Source organism: Plectropomus leopardus, chromosome 12, assembly GCF_008729295.1.
Source record: "Plectropomus leopardus isolate mb chromosome 12, YSFRI_Pleo_2.0, whole genome shotgun sequence".
NCBI lineage: Eukaryota > Metazoa > Chordata > Actinopteri > Perciformes > Serranidae > Plectropomus > Plectropomus leopardus.
The window spans coordinates 30,269,802-30,291,181 of NC_056474.1; the positions used below are offsets into that span (position 1 = coordinate 30,269,802).

Sequence of the window (21,380 nt, forward strand, 5' to 3'; positions counted from 1 at the left end):
AGAGAGATGGAAAATATCTACAGTCCAGTACTTGCTTTTGTTTACAGTGTCTTATTAAGTAGCAATAAAATCAATCATTATAAAAACACAACAATAATATACAGATTAACAATAACTTACAATAAAAAAGAAAACATCACATGCATTAAAAAATTAACTAAAGTGCAAATATGCCTATAAGTAACAGCATGTAATACAGTATATGTGATTCTCCTCTTCATGTCGTTTAGTCAATATGCTTTTGTTTTGAAAAGTGTATCTAATATTCTCTGATCAGCATGTATACATTCAGACATGCTCTACTCTACAGCAGTAAGTGCCATACTCAAGGGTACATCATTTACTAAGTTAGCCACAAAAAAAACATATCAATAAGTTTGACTTAAATGGACGCATTGACCCCACGTGGCCTCAAGTCTTCTGATCTCACTGCTGTTCAAGTACAGAGAGCCCAAAAGCATAAAGAGTGATGATATGATGCTTAATACTGTACACTGTTTGTAGTGTCAATGTATGCAATGACATTCATTATGTCAAAGCAGGTTTTGCAGAATAGCATCACTGCATTTTCCTTTAACATGCACGCACAAAATAAACCTCCATCTCAGTTGGTTAAATGTCAAAATATGCACTGAAAATCAACTAGTTACTGTATATGATTTAACATGTAGGAAATTAAATGTGCATCCTATTAACAAGTAGTATGAGGAATTTGTATGCTTTCAATGTGGTGCCTTCTGACTATTTAACCCTCTGATACCAGAGCAAATTATAATTTATTTCAAAAACATGGAGAGAAGGCAATGAGCAATGACAGAAGAAATTACCCCAAAGTTAGGAAGAAATTAGTACAAACTACAAGAAAATTACCTCAAAATCTTCAATTTTCAAATTAAAATCAAAAAAGTAAAAATAAAACAAGGAAATTAACTGGAAAAGGTGCTTAAAATTATAATAATCAGGATCATTATAAATATAGTTTTCCCTCACTTTTTTTCTTTTTTACCTGGATATTTTTCACTAGCTTTTAAAATTATTTTCTAAATCTACTAATATCTTGCAATTCATGGTACATTTCTTACCAAGTTGTGTGTTGCCTTTTTTCCCCGCCGTGTTTGTGAAAGATATCGCACCAATTTGCTCAGGGTTCAAAGGTTTAAATATTTGTGAAAGGAGTCTGAAAGCGGCACAAGAAAAGTGAAGTTGCTCCAGGTTTTAAGGGTTAAACAGCCATGAGATAATGGGACCTGGGCCATCGAGGATTATTGGTGTATTTTCTAATTCAGCAAGCATGGAAAACTAAAGGTTCCTCTCCTACTTTAACAGCCTTCAAGCCAGTTCAGTTATGAAAGGTGGTTTCTCTGATGTCCTTTACAAAATAAGAGTTAATAGCTAAACTAAGTGAAATTAGAAAAAACAGAAACCTGTGTACTCTGCCAGAGCATTTTTGGCCCTACTGCTAGCTGCTACATGTGCTGGCAATGACTTAAAGGACTTGTGACTTCCAGCAGTTAAAGCTGACATTGTAAGTGGACGCTCCTGATGCAGTATAAGGGTGTAAAGTGGCCGGTCAATAAATCATTTTAAAGTGACGACAGACTGTATATAAAGATGGACAACAAAACAGCTTCCCAAAAGTTAAGACAAAATGTCTCAATCGCCCCCTGGTGGCTGGCAACAGTACAGGACATAAACACACCTTTTTCCTTAGATTAAGAGGTGGATTTTAGGTAGTTCTTAGAAACTTTTTTTCTTTTTTTAAAGTTTTTTACTAATAAGTTTGCCTTTTATTAGTTATTTGATGCAATAAATAGGGGATTTGAACACATGACTGACAGCTGTGTAAGCCAATCATGTGCTCAAAATTAGTGGCGCTGATCGCAATTGGTCGGACAGACGTATGGATGAGAACTTGACACTGTGGCTGCAATTCCCAATCACTATGACGTCACCAGCAAAAGATGGCAGCTGCCAATATTTTAGCCTTATTTTTGTACAGGAGGAAGAAGTGGACATGCATTATTCATGTTTATATACAATTAATGGTAGTGACATATTGTATCCAGTTAGAAAGAGAAGGCCTACTTCTTGTGCAGTGACATGGTTTCTTTTCTCATCGCTGAATAAAAGTAATACTGTTATGGTTTGACATCAGTAACATAAAGATCACACTGAGTGGTGGCCAAAAAAATGACCAAAGACATATGCTGACACAAGTCGGCACCATTTTCAACTTGGATCCAATGTTTCTTAGGCCACTTTCACACTGGGTTTGCTTTTTTAAAAATCTGATGGCCCCTCTTTGTCCTGCTGCTCTGATGGTTTTTCCAATACGTGGTGATATTTTGCTCATTAAAGTTCAGCTGTTTACCACGGTTGCCTAGAGACAAGGTTGGTTAGTGTTCTGACATACAAGGGGAAAATGGAGAATAATGGCAGAGAGATGTAACCACGGTTGAGGGGAGCGCAGCTGCCTGTGAGGGCTGCAAAGAAGCCAACAACAAGCAGCTGTTTTCCACTACCCTCCTAGCTTAACACATCATTAAGCTTAAATGTGGCTTAGCATTGATTTTCTTACTAATAAAGTAAAGATGACAGTGTAAAGGGGACACTATTCTTTTCCTTAAAGTGTGCGTTGTACTTTTCTCAAAGACAGCCCTGAAGATGTGTTTTTCTGGGGGAGGGGTAATTTTATTTCATGTAATTTTATATTATGGCTGTTATTTTTTATTTACTGTCTTTTCATTTTAGGTACATTCCTTGTCTAATTGATTTACATGTGATTTGTCCTGTTGTATTGTTAAATAAAGTGTTCCAAAAAGCAGCAGTTTGTGACTTGCGGGGTGGACAACAGATCTGTCGATCCATTCTGAGGTGATCAGATCGATACATGAGAAGAGCAGCTGCTGTGAGTGAATGCAAACTTAAAGACCTTGTAGAATGAAGGGTTTAGTTTAGCTTTCACTGTGACTGGCATTCTGCTGCTCCATCTGTGCCCAGAGTACACTCTTCACTCTGTAAGTATGGCGCTAAAAATACCCCAACTGTAAAGTAATATATATATATATATATATATATATATATATATATATATATATTTCAACAGGGTTTCTATAATGAACAGTCCTGTTACAAAAATATAAGATCTATTCATGGCGGCAGATCTTTTAATTGTAGTAAGCTGCCACAAATTAATGTGAGATACCCTGGTAATACAAATTGTATAAAACTTTTTGTGTCTCCAGGGGGAGCTGTGTGAAGTCTGATAAAAACGAGCTTGGTTTTATTTGAGTCAGCTTTGGTTGGGGCTAATGACAAGTTTGCCAGTGTGAAAGCACCTTAAGTTGTAAGGATCATTAACAAAAATGTGCCCATTTGACAGTGACATGGACAAAAGAAAGCTTTGTACATGTTCAGACTGTGTTAGTCATACTGTAGTTCAGCAGGCTGACGTGGTGGTAAGTCAAACTTGTGGATCTCAAACCATTTAACAATGGAATGTCAGAAAGCATTTCACTAAATGTTTGTTTCTGTAGACTTGAAGAGGCAACAAACATTCATTGTTACACAGGAAAACATGCAGAAACAAACCATGGTACAGTATATCATTAGAGATGCTAAGTCCATTCACATTCTTTAAGGTATTTTCTGACCCACTGGGAAGTCACTCTAAGAGACTGTAACCTGTGGATGAGGAAGACTTAACTAATTATTTGTTAATTAGATTGCTGAAATGTGTAATGAAAGGTGAGTTTTAAATCTGCAGTGGTAGTATTTCAGTCCTTGCTGGGATTATGTATTTCAGTCTTTATGACACATAGGTGCATTTACATGGATCCTATTATTTCACTAATAATCAGAATAGTAGCCCAATCAGAATTAAAATTCCTTATGCTACATCCTAAATCTGAGAAGACTGACCCAATGCGGCCTGATCTGAAGGAATTTTCGATCAGGTTGAGAGGGGTGGTGTAAACCTTTTGGATATTTTAGCACCTAATAACCTTGTATACAGTCCAATTTGGTTGGAATAAACTTTTTCTTCTGTGCATGTTTGCTCACGTAGTGGTAACACTGGGTATCTTTGCTGGTGCTTGTAATGCACACAACATGCTGCATATGCACTCCTCAAAAAAATATTAAGCATGTGAATGCTTGGATTACTACATGTATTTGATTTTGAAACAGTGGCCTCATGTTATGTTATTGCTACAAGTTGAATTGTTGAGTCGCTGGACACAACAATCGTCTCTTGCTACCAGCAGCTGTGGCCTGCATGAGATGTTAAGGAAAGCATCTATCCACAGACTGCATGTGAGGTGTTTAGGGGACATCTGTAATTTACAGCAACAGAAAATAACCAGCGTTACACTTCCATTACATACTACTCAAATGTATTAGCAGGTGTAACTGCTTCTTGTCTTTCTATAATTATGTATTGAATTAATGGAATTGTCTCAATAAAGTTGGAAAAACTCTTCTTATTTGGATCCACATTGCACAAAAGAAAAAAGTTGGTAAAATTCGCTTGGGCACATAAACGCACATCTTATCGGATCACCTTATTTAGCATCCATGTAAACGGTTAAAATTTGAATCTCTAATCAGAATGATTCCAGTCGGACAGAAGAAATAGTGTCCATGTAACTGCAGCTATTTTCTTAGTATGTATACCAATGTGATGTCTTCAGTCGTGAGGGTTTCTAGCAGTGAACGTTTTATCTAAAGATGTAATCATGTTTAGTAGGGAATGGATCTAAGACGACAGGACGTCCTGTGTGTGTGTATGTGTGTGTGTCTATGAGTACTGATAGAAGGGTTGTTCATCAGGTCTGAAGCCGTAGGCGGTAGCTGGTCTCCCAGGCGATGAACTGGTCTGGTCAAAGACATCACTGCCATCTCTGGAAAACAAAGCCAGTCAAATGAACACAGACAGTTAAGAAGAAGAATAGTAGCTTTACATTGTGGTGGAACAGTTAAGAGCATACAAGCCAACATTAGTATTTTTGTTATGACACTGAATCATTTTCAGAAAAGTCTTTTATGATGTCACAGTGAAGCCGACCTTTGACGTTTTAGATGTAAAATATTTTCAATTCATCATTTTATCCTAATAAGCATTTCTGTGAAATTTTGTCATAATTACCATTCGAATTTTTCACTTAGCGCCAAAAACATGTTTTTGTGAGGTCATAGTGACCTTGACATTTGACCACAAAATTCTAATCAGTTCATTCTTGAATCCAGGTGAACGTTTGTGCCAAAGTTGGAAAAAAATAAAAATAAAATAGATACCTCAACGTGTCCTTGATATATCACGTTTACATGAATGAGACAGAATAGGTCACAGTAACTTTGACTTTGACCCATGACCCCCAAAATCTAATTAGTCTTCACTGAGTCAAATTGACATTGGTGCAAAGTTTGAAGAAATTCCCTCATTGTTGAGATATCACGTTCATGAGAATGGAACGAATAGTCTGAAAACGTAATGCTTCCTGCCACAGCAATGGCCGGCATGGAGCCAAAACTAAAATAATTCTGGCCCTAAAACTGGCTAAATTCAAGTGTGACTGGCTTTCTTTTGTTGAACTGACCTTTTCCACAGCTGTCTGTTTGTGTACACCATCTGATGCTTTATAATGCATACATTAGGAGATAATCAATCTTTGGCAGTCAGCTAAAGAAATGCTTTTAACTGTTTAGGGGAAGAAGGCAAAGCACTTTCTGTTGTTTTTCTGCTAGCAGAGTTTAAGCTGGAGAAACTGGACAAAATATTTGTTTTTTTTGTTTTTTTTCTTTCACCCAAACCAGTTGGGACAGCTTATGTTTCTCAAGTGTGTTGCCTCACCCTGTATGGTGCAAGTCTCCATTTTGAGGCTGTAGGTCACTGAAGAAATCTGGGCTGACTGAACCATCTGCTGGAGTAATTCCATCTAAAGACACATACACATGAGGATAAAATGCACACATACACACACATTTCACACACAAAACAATTTGTTCACAAGCTCTTTGGTGTTGCAGAGAGAGCTTGCAGCAGTGGTTTCCCTTGCTTCCATCTGACTCCAGCCTCCCTCTCCAAACTAGGAGCATTCCAACTGACATCCAATATAAGTGACACACTGACTATGGATACGTATCCCATACAAACCCACTTCAAACAACTCTAACTTTTCCTTTAAAATTCTTGTGGTAAACTTGATTATTCAGGATATGAGATAAAATGCCCGGTATGTCACTTTTTGCAGAATATGTTATTCTACGTGCATAGACCAGTTGTGTTTGCACCTGCACTATAGAACAGATCGGTCCTGTCGTTGTCGTTGTCATAGAGATATGGTTCAGACTCATCAGCTTGGCGACTCTCCACCATCTCCAACCACTGGTTGTTGTGGAAACGGAACTTCTCAGACTGAATCTTTCTCCCCCACTCTTCATCGTACTCCTGAGAGATGAAGGTTACATTAATTAGATAACAACTTACAAAGACAGGAAGGTGTGTTTCTATGACTCAAATGTAACTTAGTTACTTAACCCTTTGGGCCCAAGCTTTAAAAATATTATACATTAATATTATTTCTTCTTTCACTGACTTGATTTTTTAACCAACATTATTCCTAATCATAAGTATCAATTATCCATTGCTTTTCTGAATTTTAAATTTTTAAATACCAGGTTTTTGTCATGATGCCACTATGTTTTTAGATAACGCAACAACAAAAACAACAACAAAAACTGGGGTCAAAAACTGCAGTTTGAATGGGTTTCAGTGGTGCATGTTTTGCACTTAACAGTCTGATTGTAACAGTTTAGTTTCCACATTGTATTTTAGACTTATTGTAGGAGGTGAACTAGAAATTTCAAGATTTAACAAATGCACAGACTTGCCAAAATTAATGCCATACACATGAACACAGCCAAAATTAACACAAAATGAAGAATGAAAAGTGGGTTTACTGCAACAAACAGTCCCTAAGGGTTAAAGTTGCTACCCTGTGTGTGCATCAGCCATGTGTGTCGTCACTTACAGCAATAATATCAAGGGTGTTGTCACACACTTTTCTGATCTCAGTATTCTTGTCGTGCATCAGATCTATGAGGTAAGCTGGAGCCTCTGCAGAGAAGGTTAAAGAAAGAAATTCTTCCAGGGTGCTGGTGTGAGATTTTGCATTCTGTGAAACTTGTTTCACTTCAACCTCAGTAGATGCAAAAGAGGTTGTTAATCTTTAAGTATAGGGGAGACAAGTGCATTGTGGGAAGGATACGGGTGTCTTTGATGATGACGTCTCGTGTAGCTTGGTGAAAAACCATCTGATAGAAGACGTAGACGATCTGACACACAAACTCATCATCCTCCTGTTGGGCTACAAACGGAAAAAGCAAACGGAAAGCAGGTTGTAAACTGTTAATGGTGTGATATCTGTGAGCAGGTTTCATATTTCATATTGCCAGTGAGCACTATTTGGTTTATTTGTGTGTTTTCAATATGGTTACAAATGAGCAGCCTTTAATTTGGCCTGGACGTCTTTGGGTTTTTTTCATTAAAACAAAACAGTGATTTTCATTTCACATCTCAGTGAGGATAAGAGGGTTTATTCTGAAGGACATCTGTACCTTTAAGACCTTTACAAAAGCAAGTATACTGACAATTAAAATATCCAAGTCACTCTGTTCATGAGACAACACATCTTGACAAAAACTACAGGTGTGTGTGTGTGTGTGTGTGTGTGTGTGTGTGTGTGTGTGTGTTACCATTCAGTAGCTCAATAAGGGCTGGAATAATGCCAGATTTCGCCAACATGGCGGCACAGGCGTCATCCATGGAAACCGTTCCTATCATTATCACCACCTCCAGGATGAGGTCGTCCTCTGCTGAGCCTGAAACAAACACAAACAAACCTCACAAGATGAACCTTCATCAATGTTGGTGATCTGGGCTGTTGCGGTAGAGAAAAACATGCAGCAAAAATGACATATATTAAGTGACAAATGGAAGCTTTGAAATTACACACAAAGCACACAAACTAAGCACAGTGAGCCAAGATAACATTTTAATTTGGTTCAATCCAGGAGCCTGCAAACAATACTAGATATTAGTAAACACTCTTATCTGTTTCTTGGCTGCTTGCTATTATCTGCCTGCTGCGAACAATGAATAGAAAGGAGGTGAACTTTAACTGGAATGGTGACAAAAGTGTCATGGGTTTTTCAAAATAAAGGTGTTTCTTTAAGATGATGGTACGAATGTATTGTTTAACTTTGCATCAATGACAGTGTGTTTTTTTTATTTATTATTTATTATTGAATCAATATACCAATCCAAATCAATTGGTACCTAATCAGTACCTGGTTTAAGTCTGTCTTTGAGGTAGGGGACCAGGTTGTACTCTTTCAGCACCAACTCCCAGTCCAGGTCAGGGATGGTGAGGTTAGCCAGAGTCCCCAGACATTCCAGAACCCACTCCTCCTCTTCCTCTGCACAGATCTCTGCTGCCAGATCACCAACATAGTCCTGACAGACACAAGAATAAAGATGACATCTACTGCTTGTACTACTACCACTTACACTAATACTCACTAATACTCACGCTGCAACAAAACCTCAATTTTTTCACAATACACCTTTGTGACTCACTATAAAGACTGGTTTGGTTGGCCCATCATGTTGTGAGATGTTTCTGATCATCTTCATCAGAAGGCAATCTTTCATCTTCAGAGCTCTCTTCATAAGCATCTTTAACCCATTTCCTGCAGACACAAACAGAGACTTCACAGTAAAACACAGCAACTGGTTTACAAGGAATCACAGATCAATTCAATAGGACTATATACTCACTGAGTAGAGAAATGTTGAATCAAACAATACCCGGTTTATGCATTTCTAAGATTGTTGAGGCACCCCAGTGCACAGAAATATACTGTTAAATACCCTGTTTTGAAAAACAGTGATGAACAGTACTTTATTTATCTGAGTATAAGGGGTGGCGGGTCAAAATGCATGACCCTGCCTTCACCATTAATAACCACATTACACTTTTCAGACTATGAAAAATGGTGTGAATTTGGTATGTTTGACAGAAAACATGACATAAAACTGAGTTGTGAGTTTTGAATACAAAATACAACCACTTAAGGTTGACTGTCCCTCCCCTAAGCCAAATCAAAAATTATGACTCCCTCCCCAGTGTTTCAAAAATTATCTTGAGCACCTCACCTGTTTTGCAGCACCCTCATAAATAATAAACAGTCCCCAATGCCGCTCTCTCCTGCACCAAAATTTTAGTCCAACTTTGGAGCGCTATTAGGCCCCCTTCCTGACAAGATAGTGTAACATGATTGGTTGGATGCCTCAGGTAATCTAGTTTAATATGATGTCTATATCTTACCTGTAGCTGTAAAACAGAGCCTGCTGCAGCAGGTTTCATTTGCTATTGTAATTCTGCCTAAATCCTCACTTGCAGCTCCACCTGCCACACCTGCTGCTTCTTCATATTTTTTAGCCAGACATTTGGCCTTTGCCTCTCTTCTCCGTTCATTTTCCTGTTCTCTCTGCACCCTGGCTTTTCTTTTGGGGACCCTAAATTTTGGTGAGGTATTTTGACTAGTCAGGCTGCAGCTCCCCTCACATCTTTACATCAGCAGCATGTGTGACTTTGGTGCGACCCACGCTCAGATGGGCCGCACCATTTCATGTTAAGTGCCGGGACAGGGATTTGTTAATCATGTAAATACATAAATTATATTTTCAGTGATATAATTGGTGACTTAATTGCTGTCGTTGGGCCCATTTAGCGGTTAAAGTAAGATCTACTGGTGGTCTGGAGAGCCATTATGCGTTCATTAAAAGCAGCTCAGATAAATTTACCTTCACACATGAGCTGTGCATTCCTCTTGTTTGCAGCCAGGTTGATGCAGATGGAGATGAGCTCAGCTTCGATTTCCTCCTCACCGTGTTCATATAGCATTTGCATTAGCTAGATATAAACACAAAGACAAGCACAGCTTTACCTGTAGCTATAAAACTATAGCTATAAAAATCAGCAGAAATATTGAGGTTAACCGTTAACATTTCTAAAGTTTGTTTAAAGTTATTTTCAGTGGATTTCATTGTACCTGAGGTATGCAGTCAGTGTAAACAAACATGCCCTTAAAGCGGTCGTCGATGCTGATGTGATACAGGATGCGCATGGCAACCTGACGGTTGTTCTCATCACCTGCTTGACAACAAAAATACATACACAGAGCAATACTGAAATAAAAAAACAGCAAAAAAAAAAACCACTTCCAACACCTCTTTAACATATGGATTTTGAGCAGGTATAATGTTTACACAATGTTCACCATGTAACAGGTCTTCACTATCCTACACATATTTGGTCATTACCCAAAGTATTGGAAAAACTTGGCAAAGCTTGGTCTGTTGATGAACACCAAAGTGATTACAATCAATGCTGTGGAGACTTGAATGTCTCTACCAAATTCACTGACTATCCATCTTACAGTTGTTTCTTGAATATCCCAACTGTCAACCTCACAGTGGTGAGAGAGGAAAGGTCAAAGCAATACATGCTGAATTTTGCACCTTGCACATAGATAAGGCGCTTTGTAATAGAGGTCGACAGATTATCGGCCCGGCAGACTATTGCAGTCAATATTCTGCATTTTGCCAATTTTCTGTAGTCTTATTTTAAGGACCTCAGATGAAATTAATTAATGAAAAAGTGCAAAGAAAGCGTGGGCTTCCGAGGAACTTTTACTTTGTAAAACCTCAGGGAGCTATTTTTATTTAAATTTTCCATTGACTTTAACAGAAAAGTCGCTGGGAACTTGCTGTATATGATGTTGAAGGTTTGAGTTTTGATTTAACATTTGCTAAAGGCATTTAAACAAAGCCTTGAGTTGGAGTTTGTTATATTCCAAATCCTAAATACTGACATATCAGTTCAAAATAACCGTCTCATTAACTACTAATAATCTGTATTGGCCCTGAAAAAACAATATCTGTTGACCCCTTACTTTGCAGCATGCACATTATGCCATACAGTTTACATTGCTACTGTAACTGCACTTTTGTCCTCTGTATGAATTAATGTTGTTTTTTTCTTTTTCTTTCTTTCTTGATATTTCTGTTGTCTGTTCCCTGCCAAGGGACAACGAATGTAAATTAGCAGTCCTGCTAAATCATATTTACATTTGTATTTTTTACTGATGTTGATTAATATGTTGTGTCCCTTTTAAATTAGAAATTAAGTAAATAAATAAAGAATCTCCGAAGTCTGTAGGATTCATCCCCTTAACAGCATGAACATGTGTCACACATCATACAAAAAGTCAAACTGTCAAAAAGAAGTCATGAGATCACAAAAATAATCAGGATTAATCCCCTGACAGACATGAAAATCTGCACAAAATTTCATGGCCATTCATTTCACAACTGTAGTTATTTCAGTCGGGACCAAAAATGGTAGCCCGACAATTTAAGATTATGAGCTAAGCAGAGGTAGTAATTCATCACATGACCACTGAGCTGTGTATGTGTGTACACACTTTATATGAAATATAGTCAGTATGTATTGTATGCTACTATGTTAGTGTGTAGTGTTACCCAATAAAGCAGTCAATTTAGGTAACAGTCCAACTTCCACCATCTTGGCTCTGAGTCCAGAGTCGAAGGAGAGGTTGAGCAGCAGACGCAGAGTCAGGTTCAACAGGTCTTCATGGTCACAGGGAACCAGCCGAGCCAATCGCTCCACAGTATCCACCTCAGCCTGCATATCAAAAACACAAAATCAGACAGTTTTTGGAGAGGGTCTCTGCCATCACAGACTATGTTAGGTTCTGCATCACCACCACAATCTATTAAGGCATTCAGATAATTTCCCAGGTCCAAATCCTGGATTAAACATTAAATAATTTAAAGGAAAATATGACATACGTATGTATGCCAGCCAATCAAGTGGCAGCTTCAGATGACATCCATGTCTGTCCAGACACAGCCACAATAGTAGACAATGCTTCAAATATGGATGTGGCTACAAAGTCTTAAACATGGATGCTTCAAAACATCTTTAACCTAGCAGCACAGATGATCTCTACAATCAGCAAATTTCAAGATCAGTGTCACCAATTCAGTATCTGACCAAATCTCTCCTCTTCTGTTCCCAAGTTAGGATGTTGACTAACGGCAGGAAAAGTGATTTTGCAGAACATTCACAGTGTCACAGTGACACTGAGTCAAGTTATGGCCAAAAAATATATTTTGAGAGGTCACAGAGACCTTTAACCACCAAAATCTAATCAGTTCATCATTGAATCCAAGTGAAAGGTCCTCTTGAAATATCACGTATACGAGAAAAAGAGAGTATTCTCCATTGTTTGTTGCTTTTGTGCAGCCTTGCATGAGTGACCTGAATGAACTGTCTTGAATGTTTGTTTTTGCCATCTTTACATATTTTGCGCAGATTACATTAATAGATTCATTTACTTTTCGCTTGCTGGGCTTTTGTTACAAATGCACTTGCAATGGTGTTGTGAGTGTGGCTGTCTCTAGCCCTCCACCACAGTTTATCTCCCCTCCTACCAGGGCAGTGCAACACCGTGCGCCATAGACAACAGCAAAATGCAAGAGACTCACACTGAGCTGAAACGGATTTGCTCGCAAGTTAGATAAATAACATAAATAAACATTCATATACTACATTTTGCTGTTAATAATGGTGGGTGGGTGCAGCCCCTGCTCTTACACACGCAGAACTCAGCCCAGTGGAGAAGAGACGGAGAGTTGGATAGTTGACAACCAGTACACTTTTTACATTGCTGTGCATGAAAGCTTTGTGAGAAAAAACACCTGTTTGACAGCTAATTCTAAAGAATGGATCAGATCGGGCTCTATACAGCCCAATACAGCCGATCCCAATCAGTTAAAAAAAAAATGCCTTGATCAGCCCTGAGACAGGACATAATGAGCTCACTATGAAAACAAATGTAAATATATAAAATCTAGATCTTAATGGTCATTAATTGATAATCAAATTATCACATTATTTTACCATAGAAATTGTTATGCAGCATTGGTGATAGTGAATCTGTCATTTAGGTTGACAATAGAAGGAAATGATCATGATCAATGATGAGTTGTAGACTCGAAGCTAGCAGTGACACTCTTGGCAATGACTCAACATTGCTTGGTGTCAGTGCAAATGAACATTTAATTTAGGTTTTTTTATCTGTCCCTCCTCACATGATTTGTCTGTGCTGACAGGACAAGTACATCTCTTCAACTTACCATGTCATTCTTGTTTTCCAGAAAGATTGACAATTTCTTGAGAAATGAAACCACCAGGACCAGCAGCTCCTCATCATCCCGCTCAAGAACTTTGACGAGCAGACCAACAATGTTTTTGTTTCTCATCTTCAGCTCTGTCCTTGTGTCCTCAGCAAGGTTCAACAGCAGGTAAAGAGACACTGGGAGACAGTGACAGAGACAGAAAAAGGGGAAGGTATGAGAAACAAAAACATTGTTGGTCTGCTCCTTAGAGTTCTTGAGCGGAGAGAGAGAGAGAGAGAGAGAGAGAGAGAGAGAAGAGAGAGAGAGAGAGAGAGAGAGAGAGAGAGAGAGAGAGAGAGAGAGAGAGAGAGAGAGAGAGAGAGAGAGAGAGAGAGAAATTTTAAAATTCAAATATCAGCAACTTCATATTTCTGGTAGTACCACACAGGCCATACTTTGGTTACCATTAAAAACAAGAATACCAATGGATCTAAATATTTTGCAGCAATGCGGAATTCAAATCACATAACACTAGCAATGTGTTATTGCTAATGTATGACAAAAATAAGTTCTTTAAGTGCTGAAAGTCTGCCCACCTCTGAGCAGCTGTTCCTGTTTAGCCAGAAGACCATGGTATTTTCTCACAGCTTTGTCCTGGTCTCTTCTCAGAGAGCCATTATCTGGTGCTGACTCACGTACACAAATGAGAGTTAAGGAACACACACAGTGCACTAACACACAAAATTGGTCAAGTCAACTATCCAGGAGGAGGTTAGACAGCTGATACCCGACAGTTCAAATGGAATGAGCAGATGACAGCAGATAAAAGGATATAAGCCTTGGTTTTCTTGCGTAGCTCCTCACGCCAAACATCATGTCTCTTCAGCTCATGTTCCACCACGCTCATACACAAAGCACCGATTTTATAATGACTCACCACTCCGTGAAACTGGGAGAAACTGCAGGATAGGAGATGAAATGCACTGTATCAAAGGATGACGCAGAACAGTTAGACATATTAAAGGAACGTGTGCCATTGTGAGTGTGTGTTACCTGGAGAAGCAGAAGAAGATGTAAATGATGATGGTGGCAAGCTCTACGCTCTGTTTCCAGTCCTCCCTCAGCACTCTGGCCAAAGCACCTAGAGCTGCCTCTATACACACACACATGCATGCACGCACGCACGCACACACGCACACACACACACACACACACAAAAAAAAAAGTTTACATTTGAGGTAACAGTTCTCATGCAAGTACATGCAGAGTAGACTGTGGCACCAGTTGTGTGTTAAATAAGGCAACAAGTGTGGTTGAGATGTGAATTGTTGTTGGTACTGTTGGTTGCTTGTTACAGAAACTTGGAGCTGTTAAACTACAGCATAGGCTTACTTTACCAGAATCTTGACTAAGAGATCTTTGCTGGCGTTTTTATTTACGGCCATATGTAAGGTTGCCCCCTTCAAAGTCTGACTGAAATAGATTCAAATCGAGTTGTGGTGTGCTTCTGGGGACGTTTTGGTCCCCAGATTTTGCTGTGGAATGAGTGTTCTCGGCTTTCATTCAACTCTCCGGTACAGTAGGGAGCTATGGACTCACAGGCAGCGTCACAGAGGAGAGATGAGAGACCCTCGGCTTAGAAGTGGTGAAATTAGGTAGTGCAGGTGCCCCATGTACAGAGACTGTGTTCTTGCTGCAGCGGCTGCGGATTCGATTCCAGCTTCGGCCTTTTGCTGCATGTCACCCCCCCCACACACACACACACACACTATAACTGTCCTATCTTAAATAAAGGCAAAAGCCAAAAAAATAATCTTTAAAAAAAATAATAAGAATTTTTTTTTAAAAAAGGTGCATAGTTAATCCAGAGATAACGTGCAGATTCTTTCCCTCATTGGCCAGTTGACTGGTTGAAGAGTAGGTAGAATGTCAGTTGACCAAGACTTTCTTTAGTTGATTACAGCCAAACCTGAAGTACCGTACTTCAAATCTGTTGCTATTAAGTAAAATAAGTATACATGCAAATATAGGTATGAGCTTCTTTGCTATAAACATCAGAGTTAGCAGGTTGAATGACACTATACCGTTCTGCAGCAGCTCCTCCAGGTTATCAGGGTTGCGGGCGAGCTGCAGAATGAGAGCCGAGCCGCGAATCTTCTCTGGGATGCCTTCATACAGCAGCTCAATATACTCATCCACTCTGGTTATATTGGCCTCTTCATTTAACTATGCAGACAAACAGATATATACTGTTAGTGATAATAAGGCATGACACTTGAATCTTTTTAGTCTTTCACCAGCCGTGTTGCAAATTAAACTCTACAGGCATGGATGAATAAATAAATAAAAAAGAATGAAAGTAACAGAACAAAATTTTGACAATGTTGTCTGAGAACTGAGATCAATGGCTGTGAGGAAATAAGATGCACGAACAAACAGCAATAATCAGTCAGTAGTAGGGCTGGAGTGATCAACAGCGAATAATCAGAGCTTCGGTCAGCGAGGGTGGGGGGTGGCTGAGGGTGGAGCCGTGACAGACACTGTGCATCCAGGATCATGATAAACACAGAGACAGAGAGGGGCTGAGCGGACCAACTCAAACTCCAGAGCAGTTGGGTCCAATGACTTTTACATGCACTTTTTGAGACGTTACACAGCTTGTGACATTTTTTATTATCACGGACAAATTATCATACACCTCGCCTTTAAGCCAGCATTGAAGGTAGTAACAGCACCAAAGCGACCTCTGTGTTGATGGAATAGCTAGCAGGACGAGATTATGGGCAGCGTGGGTGTCAAGTTTTGACAAAGTGTTGCATGCTATTCACTGCAGGAGATTTAAAAAAACAGCTGAAGGCTGTTAGCACCTAACTCAAAGAAGTACAGTGACTGAAAATGTCTGCAAATTGGGAAAACATTGTCCAGGAGCTCCTTTCCCTTCAGAGAGGGAGTTTTACTGCCATTTAACAGGACAGTGAGTGATTGTTGTTGCCATGTTCTGCCACTGTGCTGCTGACATGTATGTTATATGTCACACTAGAGGCTTAAACTGCTGTGTTAAACGTCATGCCTGTCCCGCCTCTTTTGCTTCTGGGATGCCTGCATCCTGTCCATTGTTTGCGTTTTTTCCTTGTGCTGCTGCTGAAGAGTCAGCTGACTTTCGCTGATTTTTAAACAATGACAATAAAAATCTTTTTTTATCTTATCCTATCTATCTTAAAATCACACACTGGAGTGAAATGATGCCACGATTATTTATGTAAAAATGCAAAGGCGTTGCAAAAGGGGACTTTGTGGCAGCACTACAGTGTGATCTGTGTAAAAAAAATTTTTTTTTAAAATTTCAAAAAGGCATGTGTTTTCATTTGTTACCTCCATTCCTTCAAACGGTGTCAGCTCTCTCGGTTTCACAGTTCGTTTCTCTTTCTTCTCCACTGGTGAAACAAAAACACAAACAACCAACAATGAAAACATTATTTCAGTATGACAGTATTTAATTCAAAACTCTGAAAGTTTGATTTACTTTGTGTAAGCTTTATTATTTTATTAAATATTGTACTTGTATGTACAAACTCTCTCTTCATGTATTAATATATAGCGCATGTTCCAGGAGCTACATGGCTAATCGGTGAGAGGGTAAACACTGTGCCAGGTGAGTGTCAGCCAGCAGGTTTGTGACCACATTTTCATAATGAAAATTGGGATAAATATTTAGACTCTACAGCAAAGCGTGTAATAATGTTGACTGACTTTTGCCCTCGACGGGGGAAGATTTCCTGTTCTGCAGGTAGTAGAGGAGCTGCTCCACTTGGGGCAAACGGGAAGGAGGGATGAGTTTACACTCCTCCACCACTTTCTTGGCCAAAGCTCCCACATCTGTACTGGGAGATAAACTTTTCACTCGGATACTGGAGAAAGGAGAAGAGGACAAAGAGAAGGCTGACAGATGAGCAAATTGGCTTGATTTCTTTCAACAACACTGGAAAAAGACAATGATGAAATGAAATGACATTACAGAAGAAAAAAAGAAAGAAAAAAGTGGAAGAAAATTACCTGAAAATAATTTTAAAGAACAAAGAAAAAAAGAGGGGAAAAAGGAAAAATAAAGTGAAATGAACATGGAATTGACCTGGAAAATTTGCTTTAAAAATATATAGAGTATTAAATGTGTCTAAGGGCAGAGGGATGTCGTACACTTTAAAGCCCTCTGAGGTAAACCATGTTTTGTGATAATGGGCTCTAAATAAAATTGACTTGATTTGACTTAATGACAGTTTAAAGTTGTTGTTTTCTTTATTGCAAATTGGGCATTAACCTATGATCTGTATTCACCTAAGGACAGGCATGTGGTGTAACCTCACCTAAAAGCATTTTAGGAACCAGCTGATGTCACATTTGTGAGGTCAGTTTGCATGACACGAGATACCATTTTAGCGTACCAGTTAAATGACAACAACATTGCTCATTGCTCCTATACAGTCTAGATGTGTAAGAGTACTACAGTGGTGACTTCAGGGACCAGCCTGAATAAAACAAATCTAATTCCAGTGACGATAACAATAAATAAAAACACGTAAAGAACAATGGAAATCTGGACTGTGTGAGAGAGGGGAGATAACACAAAGAGCAAATCAACTGCAAACATTAAAAAAGTTCTGTGACAAACTTTTATTACTCCATTTCAATTCAATCAGAGGAGGAAGACACGATGAATCACAGGAAAAATAAAAGTTCTGTTAACAAAAAGAGTTCACTCACATTTTTTGTCCCTCCTTTCGTTCTCCCAGCATATGACCTCCACCCTCTCCCAGTATAGATGCTTCCACCTCATAGTGGACCACGAGGGCCTTCTCTGTGGGATGGACATCCAAACTGCCCGCAGTCACTTTGCTTTGGGTGACAATGAACAGACAGTTAATATTAACTCAAGTGTCATTGTTTTTCATGTATCATAACCACAAAATATGAAATATGATTATTTTTTTTAAAAAAAACAGTCACATCCAAGCCACACCGTCGAGAACAGTCCCTACCAGCCTTTAAAAGTTAATGATGTAAATAAGAAAAAAGAGATGCACAAGAAATAGATACTGGTGTAGTATCGAAGGGTGTTCTCCCATTGAATAGTGCCCCCACCCCCCTAGGTTTGCGAGGGACAGAGGTGAATGAGGACTAGGTCAGTGAAAAGTACTTCATGTTTTCCTTAAAAATAAAAATTAAAAGTGTTTGGTCCACATGCATAGGAGGGGCAGAGGATGATCGGTTATGTAGTTCTTATAGTTCACCATTTTTTGTGGTGTTAAAGTTGTGGTGTTAAGAAATAATGCAAAAAATCAAAAATTAAAAAAAATGTTTAAAAAAAATAAAAAGAAAGAAAGAAAGAAAGAAAAGAGGGGGAGTGGGAGAATAGAAGAGGGTATATTAAAATATAAGAAAAATACAAATATGCATATAAAACATATAAAAGATCAATTAAATCTATCCGCAAAATATGACCATAATTTAAAGTAGAATCATGTAAGTGCTTCAAGTGCTGAGATACTTAAAAGACATTAAAACACACTTGGGTTCATAATAAAATCATACAGTGATGGGTGCTATAAGTGCACAGCCACTAATGGTCTGGGTCAGGTCTCGATAGGGGAAAGACATATTGACGAGGAAACAGTCTTTGGCACGACACCAGTGTATACTATTTAGCTCTTACTGTCATCCCAGGAGCAGTTACAACCATTTAAAACTGTCCCTAATATTAACCATCCACTAAAACAATAAGGAGGGCACGCCCAGACAGCGGCATACAGTGCAGGACTGGCTAATTTACGAGCTAACATGTTTTCATAAAGGGCTGGATAATTAGAAACATTAGCTCAACTCACGATGTAAACCACCACGCAGTAAACCAGCATAAGAAAGTTAATTATCTGGGCAGTTTATCGGTCATCGTTTAACAGTAGCTTGCTAGCTATATGAGCTATAACCCAGATATAGCCCCTTCCGTTGAGTGAAGGTAACGCCAAACCCCATTGGACAATCTGTCAGTTTAATAGCGTTGCATTTACTGGCGAGAATATAGGTCGGTTTGTAAATAAACACATTTTAAACATTTTTTTGTAGTCTTCTGGTGAATTCGGCACGAACAGCAAGTCTGTTTCTTGTACACATATATAAGCCCTCTTAGATTTTTGCAATGCGTTAGCGCTGTCTGCCACTGTGGATAGGTTTTAGATTGTGGAAACGGTGCCAGTTGTAAAATGCGACATTTTAGCATGAATAGGCTTTATTTTAGGATTGAAAATATGCCGAATTGATCAGTGGGTCATATTGGTTTACAAAAGTTCTTAAGACACCTTACAGTTGTAATCGTTTTGCCTAGCGAGCGAGAAAATATGAAATCCCCATGTTTGACCAGTAACGATCAAAGGTGAGATTCTCCATACAACAGAACCGCACGCATCGCGGCTAATTAGTCGATGGCATTTCATAAGCCTATATGCTTTGTAAATGTTTTATTACACCTGGCGTGGTATGCTGTCGTGTTTTTATGTTACATCTATGGATTTAAAATGTATTGTAGTAAGACTAACGTAGCTAGCTAACGTTATGTTCTTTCCCAAAATACTTAGCGTTAAGTTAACATTACATGAATGTTAACTTTGTTATGTCTTACCGTTTGAGGTAGCGCGCGTCATCCTGCATCTTCTTCAAATTTAATGTTTCAGATTTTGATTTCACTTGATGACTAGATTACATTTAATAGATCTCCCAAATCACGACCACTAAAATCCGTGTGCTAATCGCTAGCACCGCTGTCATAAGAGTGGACTACAAACATGGGGTTCTTATTTTTTATAATATTGGGCTTTTTTCCCCACAGTCAAGACTCTCAGGCAGCCATTATTTTCGTACTGAATATAAATACGACCTCGTGAGAAAAGGATTGACATTAGGTAGTGAGCAAAACCTTAACCTTGATTTTGCCACAACGGGTAATCATATACAATTGCCAATCAATGCCAATCGAATGCCAATCGGCAGGTTGAAAGGGCAGCAGCTGCCTGAGAGACTAAACTCGGGGATTTCTTCCTAAGCAGGATGCTACTTACAAGGGCATGTCCCTGACTGCAACTACAATCAGTGTCTTAGTTTTGCTTAAAAAAATTGGCACACTTGATGAACACGCCTTCATTCACGCTTACAAATTTAAGTCGTGTGATTGGGCTGATTTTAATACATCATTTTAGCCGTCTTTCACATCATATGGGATTAAAGGTTGCGATTTGATTGTGTGTTACCAGTATAGTTGTATATTAGAGCGTCTATTTGCACACTGAATGAATAGCTGCCTACCTTTGAGGTGGCAGGCAGATCTGGTCATATGAACCAAAGTTCCATCAAGATAAAATACTGTGTATTACCAAATAAGAATCAATTCAGGGCGAAGTGACCATGATTGAGTCATTGACTTAAATGGGAACAACTTCTATTTTTTTTTAACTTTTTTTTTAAAAACTTTTTTAACTTACCGAAGTTGCCTACCTGTGGCGTTTTGAATTAAGTACAGATTTAAACCATATTTGCCAATAAACATGAACATGCTGCCACTTTCAGAATTGATTTTCTGTTAATATTAAACAGCCCTAATACAGGGAAATTTTGTCCTACCTTCCTAACTCCCTTTTCTTCCTGTAGTTACAGTTTATGCGAGTCCTGTCCTTTGGAACTGAGAAAAAGCACTGGAACAGACTCACCCATGAAAGGATTTATACGCACCAGGCACATTATGTTTTTGATGACTGGCTAACAAAACAATGAAATAATGTTATGTTATATCTAATTTAATAAATAAGGAAATAACCATAGATACAGAAACGTAGATACCGCATCCCCTATTTGACGTGACGTCTTGCGCCATATTGGCAAGGTCGAGATCTGCTAGTAGACAAATACACGTGTATTGAGAGGTGCAGATTTCACTATAAATTCGACTGTATCTTCCTTAACTGGAACCAGTTTTCGTAAAATGATTTTTGTTATAACTGTTGGAAAGTGAAGGTGATGGTGGTTACTTGTATTAATTATTACTGAATTAGTTACTGGAGCCAGTCTA

The 21,380-nt window shown here is 38.7% G+C and overlaps 1 protein-coding gene across 2 annotated transcripts; it reads right to left on the reverse strand.

Moving 5' to 3' along the window:
- Positions 1–1,152: 1,152 nt before the first annotated feature.
- Positions 1,153–20,073, reverse strand: LOC121951400 (kinesin-associated protein 3-like). Of its 2 annotated transcripts, none has more exons than XM_042497706.1 (20): positions 19,941–20,073; positions 18,029–18,160; positions 17,021–17,178; positions 16,643–16,704; positions 15,355–15,496; positions 14,324–14,423; positions 14,105–14,229; positions 13,867–13,965; positions 13,289–13,467; positions 11,609–11,771; positions 10,117–10,217; positions 9,869–9,977; positions 8,639–8,751; positions 8,350–8,515; positions 7,756–7,881; positions 7,269–7,367; positions 7,032–7,117; positions 6,292–6,448; positions 5,852–5,936; positions 1,153–4,901 (listed from the first exon to the last, which is right to left on the reverse strand). In XM_042497706.1, the coding sequence occupies exons 1-20, from the start codon at positions 19,967–19,969 to the stop codon at positions 4,799–4,801; spliced, it is 2,334 nt and encodes a 777-aa protein (XP_042353640.1). In that variant the 5' UTR covers positions 19,970–20,073; the 3' UTR covers positions 1,153–4,798. The 2 variants fall into 2 exon arrangements, with proteins under 2 accessions (XP_042353640.1, XP_042353639.1); XM_042497705.1 differs by having other exon boundaries at positions 10,117–10,220.
- Positions 20,074–21,380: the final 1,307 nt, after the last annotated feature.

Excerpts from the sequence above, each read along its gene's own strand:
- LOC121951400 (XM_042497705.1), bottom strand. The coding sequence starts at position 19,969 with ATGCAGGATGACGCGCGCTACCTCAAACG. Across the intron at positions 16,705-17,020 it reads TTCCCCCGTCGAGGGCAAAA|TGGAGAAGAAAGAGAAACGA; the intron begins GTCAGTCAACAT and ends TTGTTTCACCAG. Across the intron at positions 7,882-8,349 it reads CAAAGACAGACTTAAACCAG|GCTCAGCAGAGGACGACCTC; the intron begins GTACTGATTAGG and ends TGTTTGTTTCAG.